The sequence below is a fragment of the Cucumis sativus genome, chromosome 4 (assembly GCF_000004075.3).
Source record: "Cucumis sativus cultivar 9930 chromosome 4, Cucumber_9930_V3, whole genome shotgun sequence".
Classification (NCBI taxonomy): Eukaryota; Viridiplantae; Streptophyta; class Magnoliopsida; order Cucurbitales; family Cucurbitaceae; genus Cucumis; species Cucumis sativus.
In genome coordinates, this window is record NC_026658.2 from 8,902,319 (window position 1) to 8,925,489 (window position 23,171).

The 23,171-nt window shown below is 33.4% G+C and overlaps 2 protein-coding genes across 4 annotated transcripts; both read left to right on the forward strand.

Annotated features, from left to right (window-relative positions):
• Positions 1–2,963: 2,963 nt before the first annotated feature.
• On the forward strand, positions 2,964–11,448 carry LOC101211288 (short integuments 2, mitochondrial). Of its 2 annotated transcripts, none has more exons than XM_031884427.1 (7): positions 2,964–3,299; positions 3,552–3,629; positions 4,163–4,304; positions 4,426–4,496; positions 4,631–4,727; positions 5,634–5,854; positions 8,387–9,897. In XM_031884427.1, exons 1-7 carry the CDS (start codon positions 2,985–2,987, stop codon positions 8,444–8,446), a joined length of 984 nt encoding a protein of 327 aa, XP_031740287.1. In that variant the 5' UTR covers positions 2,964–2,984; the 3' UTR covers positions 8,447–9,897. The 2 variants fall into 2 exon arrangements, with proteins under 2 accessions (XP_031740287.1, XP_004149387.2); XM_004149339.3 differs by lacking the exon at positions 8,387–9,897 and adding an exon at positions 10,910–11,448 and having other exon boundaries at positions 2,969–3,299.
• A 2,217-nt stretch (positions 11,449–13,665) lies between these two features.
• Positions 13,666–22,888, forward strand: LOC101211038 (thioredoxin reductase NTRC). 2 transcript variants are annotated; one of them, XM_031884624.1, is made up of 11 exons: positions 13,666–13,944; positions 15,143–15,344; positions 15,470–15,575; positions 15,874–16,139; positions 17,765–18,044; positions 18,907–19,014; positions 19,206–19,295; positions 19,437–19,541; positions 20,741–20,871; positions 22,503–22,564; positions 22,692–22,888. In XM_031884624.1, exons 1-10 carry the CDS (start codon positions 13,722–13,724, stop codon positions 22,561–22,563), a joined length of 1,572 nt encoding a protein of 523 aa, XP_031740484.1. In that variant the 5' UTR covers positions 13,666–13,721; the 3' UTR covers position 22,564; positions 22,692–22,888. The 2 variants fall into 2 exon arrangements, with proteins under 2 accessions (XP_031740484.1, XP_004149386.1); XM_004149338.3 differs by having other exon boundaries at positions 22,503–22,888.
• The last annotated feature ends 283 nt before the right edge of the window (positions 22,889–23,171 follow it).

Sequence of the window (23,171 nt, forward strand, 5' to 3'; positions counted from 1 at the left end):
TATAATAACTTGTATTTCTATAAGTTATCACATCCCTAAATTTAAAATAATGCTTGTTCTCAAGCATCATTCTCAAATTCTAAGAATTCATCACTTCTGAATGTTTTGCTAAACCTCTCAAAATGCACTTCTAATTAAATATTCTTCCAATAAATAGTTAAGTAATCCTAACTTCCACAAAATCCAACAATTCTCAATAAAAATCTCAAATAGCCCCCAATAACTCCATCATAATTGAATTAAACTAAGATAATTAAATTAAAAATTATCTTGATTTTTTTTAGCATTACAACAAGGGTACAAAGACTTACTTCAACATACGGAATGATTCTGCAAGTTGACTATGTGGTATGCAAGAAGATATATGACGCGAGATGACCCGTAATAATGGAATCAAAGAATGATTTTAATCTAAATTGCATGTTATGGTGCTACCTAATTTGATAATTGTCTATTTGGAACGATTTGAATAATTTTTTGCCTCCTTTAAATGTTTTGTTTTATCCCCTTCCCGAGGTAGCGAAGGACATCCAACATTGAACTTGCTATCTTGATTGTCTATCGTGCCTTATTAATTGCATCATTTTGATAGTGGTCACTATCATCTCACATAACGTATAGAAACTAGGCGAGTAAAAGTCAAGTCGTTTTGGAGTCTGTATTATTTTCTTTAAAAGTTGAATAAACTTTTGTGATTCGTTTATAAATGAGGTTTCTCATTTTTATTCAAGCTTATATTCTGCATTTAAGTCTTGTGGATAAAAAGTTGCTTTATTTTTATTCTACATTGCGTTAATAAAGCTTTTGAGTTAATTTTTGCATTTCAAGTTTGGTTTGGAAATTTGTTCCGCTTACTAGATGTTAAGCGTCTACCATGCGGTGTCGTATGTGTTGAGGGTCTACGCAGCACGACTCCCCTTAGTAACAGAAAGTGACTTTAGGGCAGGGCGTGACAAGCCCTAACGCATGCTCACCAACCTTCTTTCCTTAAATTTTGCACCCAACTTGCCTTTCCTTTCTTGACACTCAGCCAACCTCAAGCACTATCCAGAACTATTTTTCTGTCCAAAAACTTAACTCGAGTTTGAAAATTTATAAATAAAAATCTATAACTATAATGAGAAAACTTTATTTTACAAAGTTGCTTAGAAATTTCTTATCTTTCTTACCTTAAAATTTTAGTTCAAAATATGACCATTGTAGCTTCTGAAAAGTGAACATTGCACGGATTGCTCCAAAATATGACCTTTCTCTCTTTCTTGAGTCCAAGCCAAACCTTCCTTGCCATGCTTTTGTTCGAAAGCTCTACTTTGATAACTAGACTCAAAATGTGAACTTTTGCAAATGGTTGAAGCAAAGTGCACAAGTGGTTTGTGGAAACTCCTCATTTGAAGTAAGTTAGTCCTTCATTAGTGTTTGTAGTGTCAGTTGGATCAAATAACAGTTTTACCCCTAGGTTACTTCTAGTCCTTAAATACTAGTGCTCCTCTAATTAACAAACTATTTATGGTCCAACTAATAAACAAAAACCTCTCTCGGGTAGAGCCCATTGTTCAAGTTTCGAATACACTATTTATGGAAACACTCATGTACTTACCCTAAAGTCAGGAATGTGTGAATTTCATCTTGAGTCGAGAAACTGATCACTTTTACCCGTACAAATCAAAGAACAATCTCAAGATTAAGACAAAGTTACCTAAGTCATCTTAATGAAATAAAAATCTAACTAGTTAACATAGTTACATCTAGTAGTTACTAGTTCGTGGTCTGTTCTTATGCAAACTCATTGCACAAGGTACCCTCCACTCGTATGTCACATATACAAATGCGTTAGATCATTGTATTTGTATCAAATACAAAGTGTGTCGTGTCCAAAGTGTTACCAGAATAAGGTACCTCAACCTTCTCTCTATACTATATAGACCTAAGTTGCGTCTCGAACATTGATCTATGTATGTCTATACATACAGTTTAAGTCTCATCAAATAGCTTATGATGTTAGTTTATTAGATTTAGAGTATTAAGACAAAACTAATAACCAAAAATACTTTATTAAAAACGATCAATAGATTACAATTACTATCTATGAGTTTTAGGACATAAAACCAAACAGTAATTATATTAGAAATTTAATATATACTAAATATGTAAAATAATATTTGTTAATTATAACAAGTCGGGAAAAATTGACATACCTTTAGAACCTACTTTTAGCTCGAAAAATGATAAGAGCTCGTGTTGATAACGTGTTGTAAAAGGCACAACGAGAACACAAATATCGAACAATATATAATATTAAAATATAAATATAAATATAAATATAAATATAAATAAAATAAAATAAATAAGAAAATAAAAACTTCTATAAAATTATAAAATATTTCTAAAATGTTTGAAATTTCCATCAAATGCTACTATTTATAGATAATTTGGCAAGCACGAATGGAGAATTAAAACCTTGTTTTTGGGGGTGGAGACACGTGATGGGCCAACTTTCCTATAAAGTATAAAACTCATTTATCTAGTCCAAAACCACAAATTTTAGGTTCAATATTTGCAAGGGCTTTATATAGATACACTAAGAATTAATACCTCAAGACACGTGACAATGTAGATAAAGTGTGAAATGAGTGACACGTGACATTTTGATATTAAACATAATAACATTTTTTTAATAATATTTAGGAAAATTTTAAAAAATATCAAATTTTACAAAATATTTATAACCTTAAATTTTATCCCTGGTAGTTATAATATGTTATAGCGATAGAAATCTACTTAGAATCCAAAAATTTGTTAAATATTTTAATATATTTTGTTATTTTAAAAATAAACCTAATATTTATAATAACAACTCTTTTGTGATTAGAACTAACCCATAATTTTCTGATTTTATTGAGTTAAGCCGTCCAATTTCACTTGCAATAACGGGCAAAGCCCAATGTAGAAATGTGGTCGAAGCCCATAACCGAAGAAGGCAAAACATGTCTAAAACCCCAAACCTCCGTCGTCGTCGGAGAGAACAAGAAATGAGAGGGATCACCGGAGTCGTGAAGAAGGCTCTTGGAGACATGGAGTTCACTGCCGGCGGTGGAGCCATCAATTGGTTCCCCGGCCACATGGCTGCAGCCACTCGTGCCATTCGTCATAGACTGAAGCTCGCGGACATGGTCATCGAGGTCAGGGATTCCCGAATTCCCTTGTCCTCGGCCAATCAAGACCTCCAGCCTCATCTCGCTTCCAAACGCCGCGTCATTGCCCTCAACAAGAAAGATTTGGCTAACCCTAATATCATGAATGTAAGACACCACTGAACCATTCTGTTTCATTGAGTTTTTGAAGTTTTGGCTATAGGATATGAAAATCATTTCCGAATTCGGAATCCTCTCTAACTATGAATTCTCAATATATATATTCTTCCGAATCTCCGTTTCAAAAGTCTGTAAATTGATATGTGAATGGATGTGTACGCTTGTGTATGTTCATTAATCAGTTTTTGTTTATAGTTTTTCTTTGTTCGCTTTGTTATCCTTACGACTTTAATTTTGCAGAAATGGGTTAACTTTTTTGACTCATGCAATCAAGATTGCGTACCAATTAACGCTCACAGTAAGAGTTCTGTTCGGAAGGTATTTTTCCTTTCTACAGTGCTGCAGTGGTATTCATTTATAGGTTGCAATTAATCTCGAGATTCTAGCACCTCATTTCCTATGATATATTGAATTGCTAGAACTATCGAAGATCGCATACTTTGTTGATACTTTTTTTTTTCTTTGGATGATGGCACTAGTTATGTTATTTATTATTTATTACTCACTTTAAAGATGAAAACTGATGAGTTAGACAAGTTTCTAGTTGTTTAGATTTTTCTTCATCCTTTCTGTTTTAAATTTAAAATTGAATGCTTATTAGTTTTGTGCATGTATGGTAAGTAAACTTAAAATGATCCTTTGACAACTCTTTAGACTTCTTTTTGTATTTACTTACACATTACATCTCAATGTTGAATTGTCAACTTGTCATAAGTGTATTGCAAATTGCAGTAGCTTATTATTGGATTTAGTGTTTAACTAGCTAGTTTGTTTGATTTAGTGTATTTCAATATTTATTTATTTTATTTTTCTGCTAAAAAGGCCTAACTGATTTTTTATTGATAAAAAAGCTTCTCGAGCTTGTGGAATTTAAACTGAAGGAAGCAATTTCAAGGGAACCTACTCTTCTTGTTATGGTCGTTGGTGTTCCGAATGTTGGGAAGTCGGCTTTAATTAATTCAATCCATCAAATTGCTTCTGAACGCTTTCCAGGTAAGACTAGTTCTTGGAGCAAGATGCCAATTTCTCTTTTCTATTGAAGTGTACATATTCTGTTTCGCTTGGTCTGGAGGCTTTGTTTATTAGACTTTTGTGGTTCAATAATTTTTCATAGTGCAGGAGAAAAGGAAGCGAGCTACTGTTGGTCCCTTGCCTGGGGTTACTCAAGATATAGCTGGCTACAAGGTAGTTTTGATCAACCACACATCTTCATTTTTAGTAATCAATTTCTACTTTTGCGTCTCCCCTCCTTTCTTCTTTGTGAGATGAAATCTTATAATCATGAAGTATCAACCATTTGCAATTCTTCTGATGTGCAGATTGCTCATCAACCTAGCATATATGTTCTAGACACTCCTGGTGTATTAGTTCCAAGTATCCAAGATATCGAGACAGGGTTAAAACTAGCACTTGCAGGTTGTTTCTAGTTTATAAGAATTTCTACTTTTTGTTTTTCAAACAACATTTTGGTAAGCTATATACTATAGCGTTATGGACACTGAGATATGCTATACAAGAATGATGTAATAATGTGAAATACTACTTGTGTGGTTGATTTCATTAACTATTACTGCTGCTGAAGTCACACATATGGATTATATAATAAATAATTAATCATGCAATCTGACAACAATAAACAAAATTTGGAAGTACCGAAACTTCTTAAATTATTCTAACTTTTAGTCTAGAGCTAGACAATTTGAGAGAGCATGGAGTCCTCATCCCCTCTACCAACTGAGCCCATTTTCCAAGCTTAGCAGGATCACAACTTGCGATACTTTACTAGTATTCTTGTGATGGATAATGTATGGGTTTGGAGTGATGGTTTTATTTCCTCATCGTATTTTTCTGTTTTTGTGGAAGGCAGATTCCTTTTTCATGTGTTTGATGGATTCCAGTTTCCACACCCATAACGTAGCTTTTTGGTCTGAGTCCGAATGAGATATTTTTGTTTTCCAACCTCCTGAATCATATAATTGGATCTCATTCATTGTCAGTTTGGTTTAGTTTTCTCTTATTATTGTGATAGGAATAGCATCAAAGGTATATTAAGGGTATGTTACTAATTAGTGGAGTAGTTTGTTAGGGAAGTTGGTTATAAATAGAGGGAATGGGGAGTGGAGAAGATAAACAATATTTGGGGAGTGAATTAGGACTTGAGAGTTATCTCATGATTGAGCAGGTTCAAGTAGTTTATCTTGTATTTTCATTATTGTTGATCTTTCAATGTATTCGGTTCTATGGCACCATCATGTTGATGTCAACTATATTGTGTACTGCATCTTCTTGTAGACTGATCCATAATTTTTCACATGGAAGCAGGATCTGTCAAGGATGCAGTGGTGGGTGAGGAGCGGATTGCTCAATATCTTCTGGCTGTTCTGAATTCTCGAAGGACTCCTTTCCATTGGAGGAGACATTTGAATAACAGAAGAGTGGAAGGTATTCGATATGAACCAGAGGAAAGGCACAAATTTAATCTTAATGACCTCCAGCCAAAGAGGAGGGCTCCTCCAAATAAGTCTGATGTGGTCTATGTTGAGGTAAGGAAAGAATTTCTTATTAGACTGATCAACTCCTAGAGTGTCTTTGGCTTCCAATGCTCCATGGGATCTTAATGAATAGTAGTTCACAATGGGAAGGAGAGAATTCCAGGTCTAGATAGTTCACAAGAACCAGACAGACGTTAGTTGTTGCTTTCTAAACAGTATCATTACTGTGCTTCTAATAGGGAACCAGATGGAAATCTTTATTGAAAAGAAATGCCATAAGGCAAATTACATTCACCATTGAAATAAGAACAACAGTTTCCCACTCACTCTCGAGAAGCCCTCACTTCCTAACCAACTAACTGATTTCCCTCCCTATCAATTTCTCTAAAATATCACACTCCTTCTACTTATGTGGCCCCCACTCGACAGCTAATACCAGCTCACTTCCAACTATTCTTCAGAAGCCAAACTCCTGCAAACAATGACTTTCCCTTTTTCTACCCTTTCTATAATGCTGCATTACAATTGGAGGTCTATCATTACCATCCCCTTCAAGAACCACCTTGTCCTCAAGGTGATATTCTGGAATTTTCCTTTTGAAATCATCAAATAACTCCCATGTTGCTTGATTTGGCAAATCTTTCCGACCGACCAGAACTTCCCAAGCTGGAAGATAGATTCTTTCGATAACCAAAAACTTTAGCTGGCTAAGTCAACCATTCATGTGTCTCAGTTAAATAAGGAAGCATAGTTTGGACTTAATGATGTTGTCCCAATGCTCGTTTCAACCGAGAAACATGAAAGACATGATGGACAGTAGCAACAAATGGTTATTCCAATCGATAAGCAATGGATCCCACTCGCTCATACTCGATACGACCCAAATTATTTGCAAGAGAGCTTCTCATTTCGTCTTCGATGTAAAGTAGATTGCCTATATGGCCGAATTTTCAAAAACACTAAATCATTCATCTGGAATTGAACATCCCTTCGCTTTTGGTCAGCTTCTTTCTTCATTTTCTCTTGAGCAATTCGTAAATGCTCCTTCAAAACACGAAAAGCCACATCTCTCTCCCTCAGCTATTGATCCAATGATGATTTAGCTTTAGTAAACTCGCCATAATAAAGCAAGGGTGGTGGTAATTGGCCATAGACTACCTGAAATGGAGTCACTCCAAAGGATATTTGATATGTTGTATTGTACCAATATTCTGCCAACACAGCCACAAAATCCACTCTTTCGTTCTCTCCCCACGAAAACAGTGCTAATAAGCTTCTACACTTCGATTCACCATTTCAGTTTGACCATCCAATTATGGATGTTATGCTGAACTTCTATTGAGTTGTGTTCCTGCCAAACAACAAAGTTTCTCGCAAAAAATGGCTTAGAAACACTTTACCCCTATATGACACAATAGATTGAGGATAACCATACAACTTAATGACCTCCCTTACAAATACATTAGCCACAAACTTTGTTGTGAATGGATTCTTTAAAGCTAAGAAATGAGCATATTTGCACAGCTGATCCACTACAACAAATATTTTTTTTTGGAAAAGGAGACATGCTTCTTTATTAATAATATTCAAAGTACAAGAGAGTTAAACATTGAGAATAATAGAGAAGCCTAGAAATGGGGGAGAGAGATAGAGATGATTAGTAAGTGCGCTTGGACATCTCAACTAGGTTGACACCCCATAACACCCTCATCAAATCCAAAATAATACGAAAGATATTCAGGTCATGCTAAGATCGAAAACAATGTTAAATACTCTCTAACAGAAGACAGATGCAAAGCTGAAAAAAGATAAAACAAATGTGGGAATACAGAATAAATCCCAGCAACACTACAAAAACACAAAATTTATTCTAGCAATCTGGAACATAACAGTCCTGAATTTCTTCAGATGAAGGCAGTCCAGTTGAGGCATAAGTCCTGAATTGAATAACCTTTAAATTAAGCATTCAAAGAACACCAAGCAGCTGCATATCTTTTAGAAGATTCTACTATATTAACCCAATCTCTTTTCTTATCATGGAAAATGCGTTGATTGTGCTCAAACCAAATCTCTGCTAGCAACGCTTTTATCAAATTAACCAATATTAGAAAAGTTTTTTTTATAAATAAGGCCCTCTCAATAATTGAAATACATTGGTATGTAGAGAACCATAAAAGACCCAAACTGTTTTGAGCATAGAAAAGATGCTAAACTAGCATTTAGATGAGAAGGGGCATATAAAGAATAGATGCATTAGTTGCTCACTGTCCTTCAAGCATGGGGCACACTGATGGCAGCAAACAATTATTAGGAATTTTCCTTTGCAAAGTTCTGGAGCCATCAAGAAGACCGAATGCCATAACGCAAACCAGAACATTATTCTCCTTGGGTTGTTAGATTTCCAAAGTGCTTTAAAGCAATCTTTTTCAAAGGGAAAGAAGGAGAGGTGATTCGAAAGGGCTTAACTGATAAATGACCCAAGGTCTCTAGTGACCAAACTCTCCTATCTTCCAAATCTATTAAACCTTTCAAAGAAATGAGGGTTAATAGGCGCTGAAAATCTTGTATTTCCTCATCTTTCAGGGGTCTTCAAAAAATCAAAGACCAAGACTTTGTGACATAATCCCAGCAGGCAGCCACTGAGTCATTGGGCAGCTGAGCTAATTTGAAAAGATTTGGGAATTGAGTTTTAAGAGCTAATCTGGTCAATAGCTCCAAGTGTGGTTGGACTAGCATTCTCACTCACAGAGGAAGAAGATAAAATAGGGAACGTGGTTACCAGATTCTTTGAATACATTGGTACAGGAGTGTTGGATGTCGTCCCTAGGATAGCCTCAATTGCTGCAATCTGTTGTTGAAGACCTTCCAGTTATTGCTAAGTTTTTCTAGATGAGGAAACTTGCATGATAGGGTTGAAATGTGCCGAAAATTCACCAACCTCAAATGTTGAGTGAATTTGAGGACTCTTATAATCAAGTTAATAACTAAGGTCATTGGGCATATAGATTTAACTGCAGAAGCGGTAGTCGCCGGTCAGAATTAGGTGGCAGAACACAAATCGCCACGTGGGGAACACTACATGCAGCAGATGAAGATGAGGGTGGCACGGTTGGGATGGCCGGCGACGTCTGAACATGATGGACCGGCACGTGTAGTTCCTCCAGCGGTGCGTGAACTTCCAACAGCGGTGTGTGAGCGGGTTCTGGCGGCACGGACGACGAAAATATCTGCCGAATTATGTTTCCCGGCATTTTTTGAAGGCGGCGGAGCCATTCGTCCATGGCAGCATTGATTCAAGCATCGACGACGGCGACACTAAAACTGGCGGTTGTTTCCTCTGTGTGATTTCCATCACTGGTCGTGTTTTCTAGGATGTGTTCAATGTCCCGCTCTGATACCATATTAAACCACCAATTCATTCAAAAGCTTAAGCTAGTAGTTGAAGCCTGAAGGCAAATTTAATTATATATCACCAACAGTTACTTCATTGAGTTTTAGTTTGCTAGATGGGATTCATTATTTGTGTTTATTTACACAAACAAAAAAGAGATTCGAGTGTAGTCACCCATCATCACACTTCCGAAAACACATGGAATGTGGCAAAACAAGTATAATTCAGCAGTTTAGAACTCTCTACTTTCTTTGGGAGGTCGTAGATATAGATTTCTACCCTCGTATTGGCGTTAATATATTTCACTGAAGAACAGAAAAGGGATAGCTATTTTGCGTTGGCTGCTTCATTTTCTTAACTTTATTTTTTATTTGGACGGAGATGGCGATGACTGAGTTTTCTTTTCCTAACATGTTTGGTATTTCCTTAGGAAAGGCTTCAGAGCGTTCCGGGTGATGTTTGGTCCTTGTATGATTCTTCGCTTCTCTCTACCAGCATCGGTTCTTGAAATGATCTTTTAGGTCTGGAGGCATTTTTAAAAAATTTTCCTCCTTCCTTGTAGGTTGTCTTGTTTGGCTGCCTTTCATGCTTCTCTAAGAAGCACGAACATATACACGGCAAAACGCCAATCTAAAATACTAAAATACTAGAACACGGACACATTTGGGGATGCTATTTTTTTATATTATACTTTTAGAATATATGTGCATTTAAGATTAAATACTCAATCAATCCCACTAAAATTGCATAAATGTCTGTCAGTTAGTTTAATTAATGATTGTCATCCTAACATTTAACAAATAATATTAAAAAATATGTAAAAGAGTTTCAACTTTGAAGATAGGGAAAAAAAACGGCAGTAGGCAGATGGTAGCTGGCAGTAGCTTAAAAACGTTAATTGTAAAAATCTGCTGGCAGCGTTGGCAAAAATTTCTGCTCTAGTGAGAACTGGGGAGGCATCCTTAGTGCTGCAGCTACTCGGAAGTGCAGGACAAGGTCAGGGATGGGTTTTCGTTTTTATATATATTTCAAAAAGGAAGCTAACGGGCTTTAAAGTTGGGCCCAAATTTAAAACAATTTTGTCTCGGATAACTATAATTAATGACCATTTTAAGAATAATAATTAAAGATACAGTAACTTTTAAAAAAATTGTAAGTATAGCAAAATTATTGCGGATAGACTTGTATCGTTGATAGATTTGTATGATCTATCAATGATAGACCAATATTTACAATATGGTCTATTGGTTCGATAGAATTTGACAAATTTTGCTATATTTGTAATTTTTTAAAAATGTTGCTATATACTTAATTATTTTGCATCTAATGGCTAAATTTGTAACTATCCCAAATATTTTTTTCGGTGTGTTCACTGCCCGTTTCAGAAATTCAAAAAAATAAAAAACAGAACACTCAAATTGGTGTGTGGTCACGTGTCCATGAAATGTCCGTGCGTCTTAGATTGTTCTGATGAAACATCGGTTATTCACCAAAATCTATAACATTATACATCTTTCATATGTATATCCTGTCCCCTCTTCTTTCTCACGATTTTCATTTGGAGTGACTCTTGTTGGTGTCAGTTTATTTTGTCCATCATTACTTGTTTTTTGTACCTCACTTTTGTTGCACTTTCTTCCTTCCTCTCGATGTTTGTGGGTTTATAAACCAAAAAAGAAACCTGTGTATACTTGTTTTCTAATTCATTTGTTCAGGATCTTGTAACTGAAGTTCAATGCACTCTGTACACAACTCTGTCGGAATTCGATGGTAATGTTGAAGACGAGAATGGTTTAGAAAGTCTTATAGAAGTGCAGTTTGAAGCATTGCAGAAAGCGATGAAGGTGTCACACAAGGCAGCAGAAGCTCGTTTGAGAGTATCGAAGAAACTACTTACTCTATTCAGGGCAGGTAAGCTTGGTCAATTCATCCTTGATGATGTCCCTATCACAAAAGTTTCTTAGGAAATTTATATTCTCCGTGTTTTGTTGAAAGGACTTTGCTTTAATGGTGATTTAATTAGTAGAGCTATTAGTTTGTATTTTGAATTGTCAACTTATTGTAATATATTGGTTTAGTTATCTTGGTTTGATTGTATTTGTTAGTTGATATTGGGAGGAAGTTGCTAGTTTTATGCAACCGAGAGTTAGAGATTTGCTCTACTGCATCCAGGGCACGAGTATTAATTTTTTTGTTGACATGTCGATATTCTACGTTTTTATGGAAAGATATTAGTTGGAAGTATTGATTTTTTATTATGTCAGTATAAATTGTATCAAAGTTCACAAACGTACAAATAAACAACAAATTATTGCTAACATAAATGTAATATAATTAATAGAAGTTTGTTTTAAAATGATAAATGTTTAGTTGTACTAATTTAAATGTTTAATTGGAATACTTTTCATTTTACTGATATTTTCATCGAAATAATTATGATATTTTTGTTGATATTGATATCTTGAACTTTTATTATTTCTTTTCATGTTTTAACTTGTTTTTTTGGGTAATCTATTTTAACTCTACGAGTTTTGTAGTTTTACTCTGTTTATTGATTAATTATGTTTTCTACTTTTTCCTTATACTTAAATATTTCTTTGTTACTAAAAAAAGATCGATAATTCCTTTGATTCAATTAGTATTAGCTTTTAAAAAGTAGACATATAAACTATTTCACATGTAAAGTTTCTTTGTTTTGTATCTATTTTAAAAGAATGTTTCTAATATGGTAGCAATTTTTTTTTTTTTTTTTATGAAAAGACAAGTTTTTGTTGATAACTATTTGGTTTAGTTTTTGAAAATTAAATTTATAAACATTGTATTATATGTTTATTTGTTATCTACTACTATTTTAAATTTATACTAATTTTTCATCAATTTTTTAGTTTTATTTTTCTAATTTATTGAAGAAACATTCAAAGAAAGTTATAGGTGGATGCAGTGTTGGTAATATTAATTTTTAAGGATTCTAACTTTGTTTGTTTTTTAAATTTAGTAATGAAATCAATTGTTTCCTCATCACTAAATTCAATTGTTTCCTTGAGAAGATTTGAAATCATTAATCATTGGTGCAAAAGCAAGTTCAATCTTAAAATCCCAAATTAAATGGTTAGAATTTTGTTTGGTTTTATTTTGTTTTTTGTTTTTATTTTTAAAAATTAAGTCTTCTTTTTCATGCTTTATAATAATCTGCATATCTTTTTTAAATACAAGTCTTAATTTTAAGGGTTTTTTTTTTAATAAATATGGAAATTAGGAAAAAAATGTGGGTTTAAAACTAGTTTTCTTTTTTTTTTTTTCTCTTTTAGTAGATTTTCTTTTTTATAATTATTTTAAACATAAACTCACCCATTTTCTCTCTCTCATTTTCTCTTTATTATTATACTTTTAAATTTTAATAATATAATCATGTTATACTTAATGATTTTTTTTTTAATTTTTCACAAATTCATATTTAATTAATTATATATTAAGATCATATGCTTAATTAGTTTTACTTAATTTTAAATAATTTTTGTAATAATTTATTATTTAAAAAATTACTATTCACCGATATTTTTTAATTACTATTCAATCATATATTATGATTATTATTATTGTCATTGTTATGATTACTATTATTATGGTTGTTATTATTAATAATAACAACAATAACGATAAAACAATAATAATAATATGGTCGGATTCAGTGTAACATAAGTACTATTTTATAAGATAATAAAAGTATATATATTATGAATGATGTTAATTATAATAACAATAATCCTAATGATAATACTAATATCTGTTAATGTTTTAATTAAATTTAAATTTAATGTATTTGAATCAATCTTTTAAAAACAGTGTTGATTTAATAATAATAGTATGAACTGGATATATCCAAAATAACAAAAGAACGAAAAGCACATAGATTAATTACATAATTTTTGTAAAAAAATTATTTCCTAGACTTTATACTATTGGTAAAATTATTAAATTATTATGAACATAGGAAAAATATACAAGTAAAATAAAGGAAGAAATTGACAATGAGATTAAAAAATATGGAGGGGCACAATAAAAGAAATTAAAAATAATAAATTATTATAAAAATTATTAAGTATATAATTTTAAAACATGATTAAATAAATAAGTATTCATGAAAAAGTAAAAAATATCATTAAGTATAACATGATTAATAAATTATTAAAATAAAAAACTATAATAATAAATATGAGTGGAGAGAGAAAGAAGTGGTTTTTAAATAATTATAAAAAGAAAAAAACTACCAATAATAAATATTTTGAAAGACATGTTATGTTAACAGACGATTTTCATAATTATTTAGTTCCGTAAATCTTTCCTCTCCAAACACATTATAAAAGTTGATGCGTAGATATAATGAAATAGAGCGCGTGTGTGACACTCCCCATGCGAAAAGAAGAGAGACTGTTGGGGAGAGAATGGAAAGATGTGTAATGTAATCCAATTTGTTGTATCGCATCGCATTTAACTCCGAGTGTTTCGTTTGTATGGTCTCAAACTCAAATGGCTGCTTCTGCTTCTTCTTCTCTCCAGATAGGAATCTCCCCTTCCATTTCCTCCCACCATTTCTCCTCCCCCATGCCCAATGCTCTTCTTCCTCATCGCCTCTTCCTCCTCCCCCGCCGCTCTCCTTCTTCTCCCCGCCGCTCCACCGGATTCCCCCCCTCTCGCTCGCCTCTTCTTCTTCGCCCTCGCGCCTCCTCCGACGACCTTCCTTCCTCCCCAGGTTTCTTTCTTTCTTTCTTCACCCCACTCTCTTTATCTCTCTTCATCCCCGTATTTCTTTCCTTTCTAAGTTGTGTGACTGTTCTCAAGTCAACCTCAAGTTTCCTGCGCCTTATCTAGATTTTGACGATAGTCGACATCTGAATTTTAATTTTATCTTCATGTTTTCGAATGTGAAATCCTACGAGTTTTCCTGCGTTTTGGATGTATTATATATGCCGCATGTTCTTCGGAATTTCCACTGCCATTAGATTATTTGTACAATGTGCTTATTTGTGCTCTACTTCTGTTTGTAAGTTCGTATTTTCATCTTTCCGATGTTGTATGTTTCTTTTCTAATGTCTGCTGCTGTGGAAGCTTCTTGAGCATATCTTGTCTAAATTTTTTGTCATTTTGAAGAGAATCAAGTTACTACTTATTTATCTACTTTTTTCCTTTCTATTGCTCGAATTTGATGTTGAAATTTTCTGATGTGAAGTCCGTCAGCACAGACGGATTTAACATAGGACCAAAGGGGCTTCGACTTTCCCTCAATTTTATGTCCTTTATATTAAGTATATAGAAAAACGGTAATAATACCAACTTTAGAAGTTAGCCTAATGGTAACACTGTCTCTCAGCCCCCTCTAAACCCAGGTTCAAGCATACTTCTTACATTTCTTTTCCACATTATTTTTACTAGTCTATAAAGTTCCTTTGTCAATAAAATTTATGGATCCTCCACTGGTATGTAGGCTGATGTATGTAACTTGGTTGTTGAGTAGTGTGGATAGTTGTTCTTTCCTAGCTGATATGAGTTGTTGTTCTAGACTTACCTGTGCTTGTTTTATTTTATTTATCTCAACGCCTGTATTGAAGGTGCACAAAAGCTGACTCCAACACATAGATATCAAAATTATTTTATTCATACTAGCATTTGGTTTAGCTTTCCTCTTCGTAGTTGTAATGTAGACATTGTGATTGCAATTTAGTTGGTTGACATTTAAATTTAATAACTATCATACATATGATATTGCAATTCTACGTAATATTTTGGTTGCAATTTTTCTACTTTACAAGGTTTTTCTTCAATCATTTTGCATGATATAATTGCTTGATTGAAAGAAAAGAGAAAAAAAAAATGTTGAGGAGTTGGAAGTTCGAATTCTGAGGTGTAATTGGCATAAGGTAGTGAGATTGACCATGTGTTTCTTTTAACAGGAGTTGAGAATCTGGTAATCATAGGTTCTGGTCCTGCTGGATATACTGCAGCCATATATGCAGCCCGTGCAAATTTAAAACCTGTAGTGTTTGAGGGTTTCCAAGCAGGTGGTGTTCCTGGAGGGCAGCTAATGACTACTACAGAAGTCGAGAATTTTCCTGGGTTTCCGGATGGAATTACTGGTCCAGATCTGATGGACAGGTACAGTAATATAAAATATGGGAAATACGTTGGTCCTCTTTGTCTTCTATCAAAATGGAAGAGACTTTGGGTATACCCATGGGTAGAGGTTTTTTTGGCTATAATTTTCATATTATATTTGATAGGATGCGGAAACAAGCAGAACGATGGGGAGCCGAATTATTTCAGGAAGATGTGGAGTCTATTGATTTAAAGAATAGACCGTTTACTGTGCAAAGTAGTGAACGCAAGGTGATGGATTATTTTCTATCAAAATGTATGAATGAACTCTGAATTCTTGACTTTCTCTTCATTTTTTATGTTTATTTTATTTTGAATCATCAGTTCATTCTTTATCTATTACTTTTCCTCGACTTTTTCATATTGTTACCAAAGAATCAAAGAATAATTTCAACTTCAGTCTTTTTCCTGTTTGGATGCATTTTATTAATTATTTCATGTCATTAATTTGTGTTGGTGTTCAAAAAATGCACGGTGTTTCTTTTCTTTCTGATTTTCCTCTTTGGCTTTTCCTCCTTAAACATTTCAGGTTAAGTGCCATAGTGTAATATATGCAACAGGAGCAACAGCCAAACGACTTAGGTTACCTCGTGAAGATGAATTTTGGAGTAGAGGAATTAGTGCTTGTGCGATTTGTGATGGAGCATCACCCTTGTTTAAAGGGCAAGTACTTGCCGTTGTTGGAGGAGGTGATACGGCAACTGAGGAAGCCTTGTACCTGACTAAGTATGCTCGTCATGTTCATTTACTTGTACGGAAGGATCAACTTAGGGCTTCTAAAGCTATGCAAGATAGGTATGTCTATTCAATATTTTGGCAATGAGTCATTTTTACATTGTAGTAGTTGGTTTGATATCTTGTAAATACGTGTACTTTTAGGGTAGGAATGTCTTATCTTTTGAGTTTCAACATTTTCTCTGCATGTCTCTGTCTTATTATTGTTGTTTTAAAATTTTAAATAGAATATAATAACGTGTCTCTGGAAAGAGAAACACCAAAAGTTTTTACAAACTATTATGGGGTTTCCTTCTGGCTACTCCATGCTAGTGGATTGTAATGACTGGTGACTTTAAACTTTAAACTATCAAAATAGACTAACCAAATCCTGTAGCCTGTGTAATGTTTCCTTTTAATAAATATTTATAGATGCTGCACAAATTCAAGTTTGAATTACAAGTTCACTTCCCAAGTTTTCAAGTTTGTGTCTATTTGGTCTCTAAATTTTAAAAAAGTATTTAATAGGTCTTTGAATGTTCTTCATTTTGTGTCTAATTAACAGATGTATTTGAGATTTTCTAAAATAAATGGGCACGCTAGTAAAAGGTATCGATCTTATTAAGAAGAAATGGATCGACAGTTACAAACCCTAGAGATCAATCACAGGAGATTGCCTCTGCCCTCAACCTCTCACTCTCGAGAAGGTTTCTACCAAAGAACTGAATAACTGCTTCATTCTCTAAAACTCTATATTTGTGCTCTTACCTTTTCTCATTTCTAGTGGTCCCCTCCCTTAAAAACTTCTTTCCCCAAAATACCCTTGCCTCTCCTATGATATTGATGCACAATTGGGGGCCTAACAGCTAGACACCAAATTTAAAATTTAGGATACTAACAAGACAAAAATTCAATTTCATGTTTACAAGATTAGTTAATTTTTATTAAACTGGAAATTCTGGGTATTAATAAATACTTTAAAGTCTAGAGACCGACTAGACAAAAAATTGACAGTTTAGGGATCTATTAGATACTTTTTAAATCTCATGGATCTATTTGATACAAGCTTAAAAGTTGAAATTCTAAAAACCAAACTTGTAACTTTTACTAAAATTAAAAAACATGATGAAATGTTCACACTTGAAGGATGATGACACGTTTAGGTATTTGCACAACTGGTTTGTATTGACTTGGTTTGTATTACTTCTGTATGGCGTGTTTGGTTATGAATGAGGATGGGTTAGTTTGATATTTTTTTAGATTATCAAGTGTCTGTGGATATAATATATCATGTACGTTAAAATGGGTGACTTTTTGAGCTATAGGAAGTCCTACGATTACACCTATTAAATGATTTGATAAGCAAAGAGAAGAAAATCAAAACTTTATTGGCCAACTCAGTGTAGAGTCTTTGGAGAATAGTGAAAATCTTGGAAACTCATTAGGTTGGGTACATTTTAGAGTGTCTTTAAAACGTAACTTTTAATTCCTCTTCACAGTTCTATAACAATAATTTCATTGTTTTGTAGGCTCAGCTTTCTAATATAAATTAAACTCATAATAGTCTGTCTTGTACTTGGACTTACAAGTTACAGCCTTTTTTATTGACTCCCAACTATCTCTAGGTTTACCAATAAACAATTTGTATGTGAGTTTTCAACTCCCTGAATGTTTGTTTAACAGGTTGATTATCGCGAATGTTTCAGAGTGTTCAACTGTCCAAATGTTACCTTGCACTTTAACACGGAGGCTATGGACATTGTTAGCAATACAAAAGGGCAAATGTCTGGCATTTTAGTTCGAAAAGCTGATACTGGGGAAGAATCTGTGCTGGAGGCAAAGGGTTTATTTTATGGAATAGGTCATTTGCCGAACAGCCAGTTATTGAAAGGCCAGGTTGAGCTTGATAGCTCTGGGTATGTGTTAGTGCAAGATGGTACTGCAAAAACTTCTGTGGAAGGTGTATTTGCAGCTGGAGATGTGCAGGTATTCTCCTCCTGGGAGTACATTCTTGATTTTATTGCTATTGCTTATACAGGGGTTCTTCAAGACTCTTGTTTGGTCAGAATTGTCTCCAGAGGCATATGGGTATATTTGATATTTTGTAGTACCCAATGGTAGTTTTTGATAGAAAACTGAGGGTATAGAACCCAAGGGTATAGAACAAAAATTGAGGAAGTTTTCTTTGAAAATAAAAGAGACTTTTCGTCAATATAATGAAAATAGTTTAATGCTCAAAGATACACAAAGATAAAACTTAAAAATATAGAAAAAGAGGATACATAATTAAACTGGAAAAATAAGAACGCTCCAACTTGAACAAATATCTTAAATAGAATAATAAATTAGCAAAAGACTTGGATATAGAACACCGGGAAGAGTCAAGAAGACTAGTTAAACCCAAACAACCAAACCAAGGAAGTGATGATTAATGCAAACATGAAATTCAAAGTAAAAACATATGTATCTGCAAAAACAGATATAGTTTACATGAAATTCATAGCAAAAATTCAATTTATTTCAAATGAGGAAGAACTATTCATTGAAGGTTGAGAGGAAAGAGTACAAGTTGATAATAAATTTAACCTTTTCATAAAATAGGGTTAATTATTTTAGTTTTGAGATCCACATATAACTCTTGCTTTCATAGCCAATGTGGACTTTCTGTTATATCTATTCAATTCATCATTTATGCGGTTCATCATAATGTTGGTCATGATGTGAGATAGTGGCACAAAAACTGTTTTCTAGTTAAGATCATTGAATTTCAATTGATCTTTTTTCTTTGAAAAATGAGATCCACACTTATTTGTATATCTTTTGACTTTGTTTCTATGTAATTTCTCAGGATCATGAGTGGAGGCAAGCTATAACTGCTGCTGGTTCAGGATGCGTTGCTGCTTTATCAGTTGAGCGTTATCTTGTGAGCGAGAATCTTCTTATTGAGTTCCACCAGGTATTGAAACCTTTTGAAGTGGGTTGGTTGGTCGATTTCGTCTCAAACCTTTTCGACCTTTGAGTGACTTAACATGTGATGAATTTTTGTTCTTGTGCATATTGGGGAAGGCATTCTGTTATACAGGTTTATCACAAATAGCTAGTGTCACTATTACGTTGTCATGATCCTCCATGTATTTGCTTTTTCAGCCCCTAACTGAAGAGGTTCAGAAGAAGGAACCAACGGACAGAGACGTTCAAGAAGGTTTTGACATCACTCTTACAAAGCATAAAGGCCAGGTATGCATTTTATATCTCCTGTTTTGGCAATTACGTTTCAAGTCTTGTGATATATAACATTTTATTCTTCTACGGTTGAGGCTTTATGTTATTTGTCATTAACTCAGAATTTTTAATATCTTTTACGTCCTGTTTTAACAGTATGCTCTTCGGAAACTATACCATGAAAGTCCCAGGCTTATATGTGTACTATACACATCACCAACGTGTGGCCCATGTAGGACTCTGAAGCCAATTCTCAGCAAGGTAGAAAATGCCCAACTGCTCATTGTCTGAGTGTAGGATCAATCCATCCAGCCCACATTATTATTTGAGTGACTGTTATAGGAATTCATTTTTTTCATTTTTTTGCTGTAGGATAAATCTAAATGCATATCATTTTCTGATTGTCATAAATTAATGATCCGCTACATAATTTCACAATTTCATGTTTTAAGATAAATTGAGGATTTTCACAACTAAATTTTGTTGGATTTGTGGTTGTCACATGAATTGATCAAGGTGAGCGTAAGCGAGTATTCATACTTTTAGAGGTTAGAGAAAAAAGAGAGAAAGAAGCTTGTATTGTAGGTAGAAACATTCCCATAAAGTTGAAGAAGCTTGTATCATAAATCTTCTTCATTGAACAGTATCCCAGCTATGTTACTAAAATAACGGCTGTTAAACTGAGAAAACCAACCAATTCGTTAAGGTAGGTTTGTGTAGTTTTAAAAATTTGCGACTTTAAGAACATAGGTTCATTCATTTTTCTTTTTTTGTTTTTTGGGTATTTCTTACAGCAATCAGCAATAAGTTGAATGAGTATCCCCATTTAATTAAAAGAGCTGACTGTAACTGAAATAAACAAAAGAGATCTGTTATGATTTTATATGTGTAGCAGTAGCATCTATTGATGCTGTTTTTTCCTTTTCTTTTTATTTCTATTTTTGTGTCTAATCTATCAACAAGCCTTTTGCAAACAACGATCTTCATTCTAGTTCATATAATGGTACCATGACCTAAACTTGCAATTAAAGTGTAAAGTTGGTCATTGGATACCTTTCAAGTACAATTTGAAGACCAGAACAGCTACTGCATTTGGTACTTTCCAATTTTCTGGAAAATGATATGGTTAGTTCCGAAAGACTAGCTGCTGTAGTATAATGAGGGTTTGAGAGAATGTAGTTGACAAAATTTGCACATGTAGAGAGAGAATGGGCAGTTGATAAACTGCTGATTATTTGTTTCGACATGCTTGGCAATAAAATACACGGTTCTATGTTGGAGAGATTTCTTGTAATCACCTATAAAAGAGTATGAGTTTTCCCTGTTTCATTCATTCAATGAAATTGTTCTTTATTCTAAAAAATACTATAAATTGCACTGTTATCTGTTTTATTTTTCTGATGATGTTAATGGCAAATTATTGATGCTTGGTAGCCTTCCTCACGAATGTGATCTTCCAGGTGATAGATGAATTTGATCAAAATGTGCATTTTGTTGAAATTGATATTGAGGAAGACCAAGAAATAGCAGAAGCAGCTGGGATTATGGGTACTCCATGCGTGCAGTTCTTCAAAAATAAGGAGATGATCAGGTCTGTTATGAATAATAAATAATACATATCTGTTAATTATATACATGCACATATACACACACAGATTTATGTGCATGTGTATATATATTTATGTGATGCATAAATGGTGCCATTATATGATGAACTCCACATGTGGGTTTACATTTCCTTTCTCTTTGACCATTTTTTAATGTAGAATGATTTCATATTGGTGGTCACTTTTAGATTTTACTACCCTATAAAATTTACTGTCCACACTCGTTTATGCCCTTTTGTCGTGTCTTTTCACCGAATATATACTTCATCTTTATTCATCCTCTAGATGTGAGGCATCTGTGCTCCTTTTACATTTTTCTTTTCTTCTTTTTCTTTCTTTTTGTCCAGTTTTCACTTCTTGAACATGACATCTAGACTTAGTTTAGATTTACTTTTTATTTTTTTTAAATATTAAAAAAAGATATTGAACTTTTCATTAAAAAATGACATCTTTATTCTTTGGGAAGCAGGGGCGTGCACTATTCTGTGGGTGTTATGGTGAGAAATAAAAGAGTATTTAGAGATTTGGAGAGGGACCCTAGTGACCGTGAAGTTTTATGTCTCCGTTTGGACTTGGATTTCAAAGTCTTTTGTGACTATTCCTTAGGATATATCTTAGTTTGCTGAACCTTGTTTCTTTGAGGGTTTTTTTGTATGCTCTTGTGTTCTTTCATTTTCTCTCAATGAAAGTTGTGTTTTCTAACAAAAAGAAGAAAATAAAAGCAACTGAACATCAGAAACTTCTGAAAATAGGGTTAGAGAAAGTACCCAAGAAGAGAACAACTCAAAAGAAACAATAAAACTCCCCCCGTTCAAGTCTTGGATGGAATAATCCTTTTAACTTCTGGATAATGAGTATCATAATGGAGATATTAGCTGGGGTGAATCAAAACACTCAAAACCTCAGCGTGATGAATCTGCTTAGTTCTAAAAACATATTTGAAGGTAGATTGTGGATAAAAAAAAATTGTTTGTTTTTGTTTTTTGTTTCTAAAAGTAAATTACTACTCAACAATTTGAACTAGAAAAAGTGTATGTCTGTGTGTATGTATAGATGTTTGACAACCTATAAACTTCTCAGTGGTATTATGAAATGATCAAAACTGTTCAAAAGGAAAAGACTCTAGAAGAGGAGTTAAAAAATGTTAATGACACAATATTAAATTTACCTTTGCTCATATGTTTAAGCTTTTGGTCGATTGGTGATTTAAGATGGTATCGGGAGTTTGAACACAGGACCAACCACTTACTCTGATATCATTTTAAATCATCGATTAACCCAAAAGCTTAAGCTGATAGATAGAGGTAAATTCATGTAACAAAAAGAAAAATAATAACATTCAAAATGCTTAATGAGGGAAAATGAAATCATCACAATGTATTTTTTTTAAAAAAAAGAGTGAAAATATCAAAGAAATTATGAGGAGGCAAGTATAATGTATAAAAGAAAATTCTATATCGAACATCGTACATGATTTGAAAACCTTACGCTGTAAGGATTCAAGCACTTTGTTACAAAAGTAGCGATAACTTCTCTACAATTATATGACTTGTAGATATTTAATTATCTCATGGTGGTCTCTAACCGATGTTCCGTTTTAATGGTTGTTATGTAGGAATATTCCTGGAGTCAAAATGAAGAGCGAGTACAGAGAATTTATTGTGTCAAACAAATGAGGTTATTAAGTTAATTGCCCTTCTTCTACCTTCAATTTTGTTTCATTTGTATTAGTTAATAAGCCAAGTGGAAAAAAATTGCTTTTATAATATTTCATGTCCTGTAACATTCAAATTTTACATTGTAGATTTTAGATACAGAGTTGAAAAAAGGGCATCCAAAAAAAAAAAAAAAAACTCTTCATGTGCAGAAACAGGCATTCATTGCCTCATTGGAGGGTATGACTTTGACTGATATGGTTCATCCTCAAATTCCTTTTGATTGTAGTTTTTGGATGACTAAGGTTCGATTCCTTCAATTATACATGAGAAATTCATTCTTCTATTTGGCTCTTGATCATCAAAGTTAAACCTGTTAAAATATAATGCACATTCACATGCATAAACATTGTTGTAGAAGACATAAAAAGTGTCACGTATATGCTTATTTTTTGGTATTGTTTAGTTTATTCTTGGTTTAAATACTACTTTGGTCCCTATAATTTTAGTTTTGGTTTATCTTTTACCCCTGTATTTTCGAAATATTTGTTTTGGTCTTTATGCTTTTAACTTTGATTTATTTAAGTTTCTATAAGGTCTAAATGTTTACCTTGATTTTTATACTTTCA

Bases quoted from the DNA above. Each gene is read 5' to 3' on its own strand.
- LOC101211288 (XM_004149339.3), top strand. From the start codon at position 2,985: ATGTCTAAAACCCCAAACCTCCGTCGTCGTCGGAGAGAACAAGAAATG. The intron at 4,305-4,425 runs GTAAGACTAGTT...AATTTTTCATAG, and splicing joins TGCTTCTGAACGCTTTCCAG to TGCAGGAGAAAAGGAAGCGA. The intron at 5,855-10,909 runs GTAAGGAAAGAA...TCATTTGTTCAG, and splicing joins CTGATGTGGTCTATGTTGAG to GATCTTGTAACTGAAGTTCA.
- LOC101211038 (XM_004149338.3), top strand. From the start codon at position 13,722: ATGGCTGCTTCTGCTTCTTCTTCTCTCCAGATAGGAATCTCCCCTTCC. The intron at 19,015-19,205 runs GTATTGAAACCT...TTGCTTTTTCAG, and splicing joins TTCTTATTGAGTTCCACCAG to CCCCTAACTGAAGAGGTTCA. The intron at 19,296-19,436 runs GTATGCATTTTA...CTGTTTTAACAG, and splicing joins TTACAAAGCATAAAGGCCAG to TATGCTCTTCGGAAACTATA.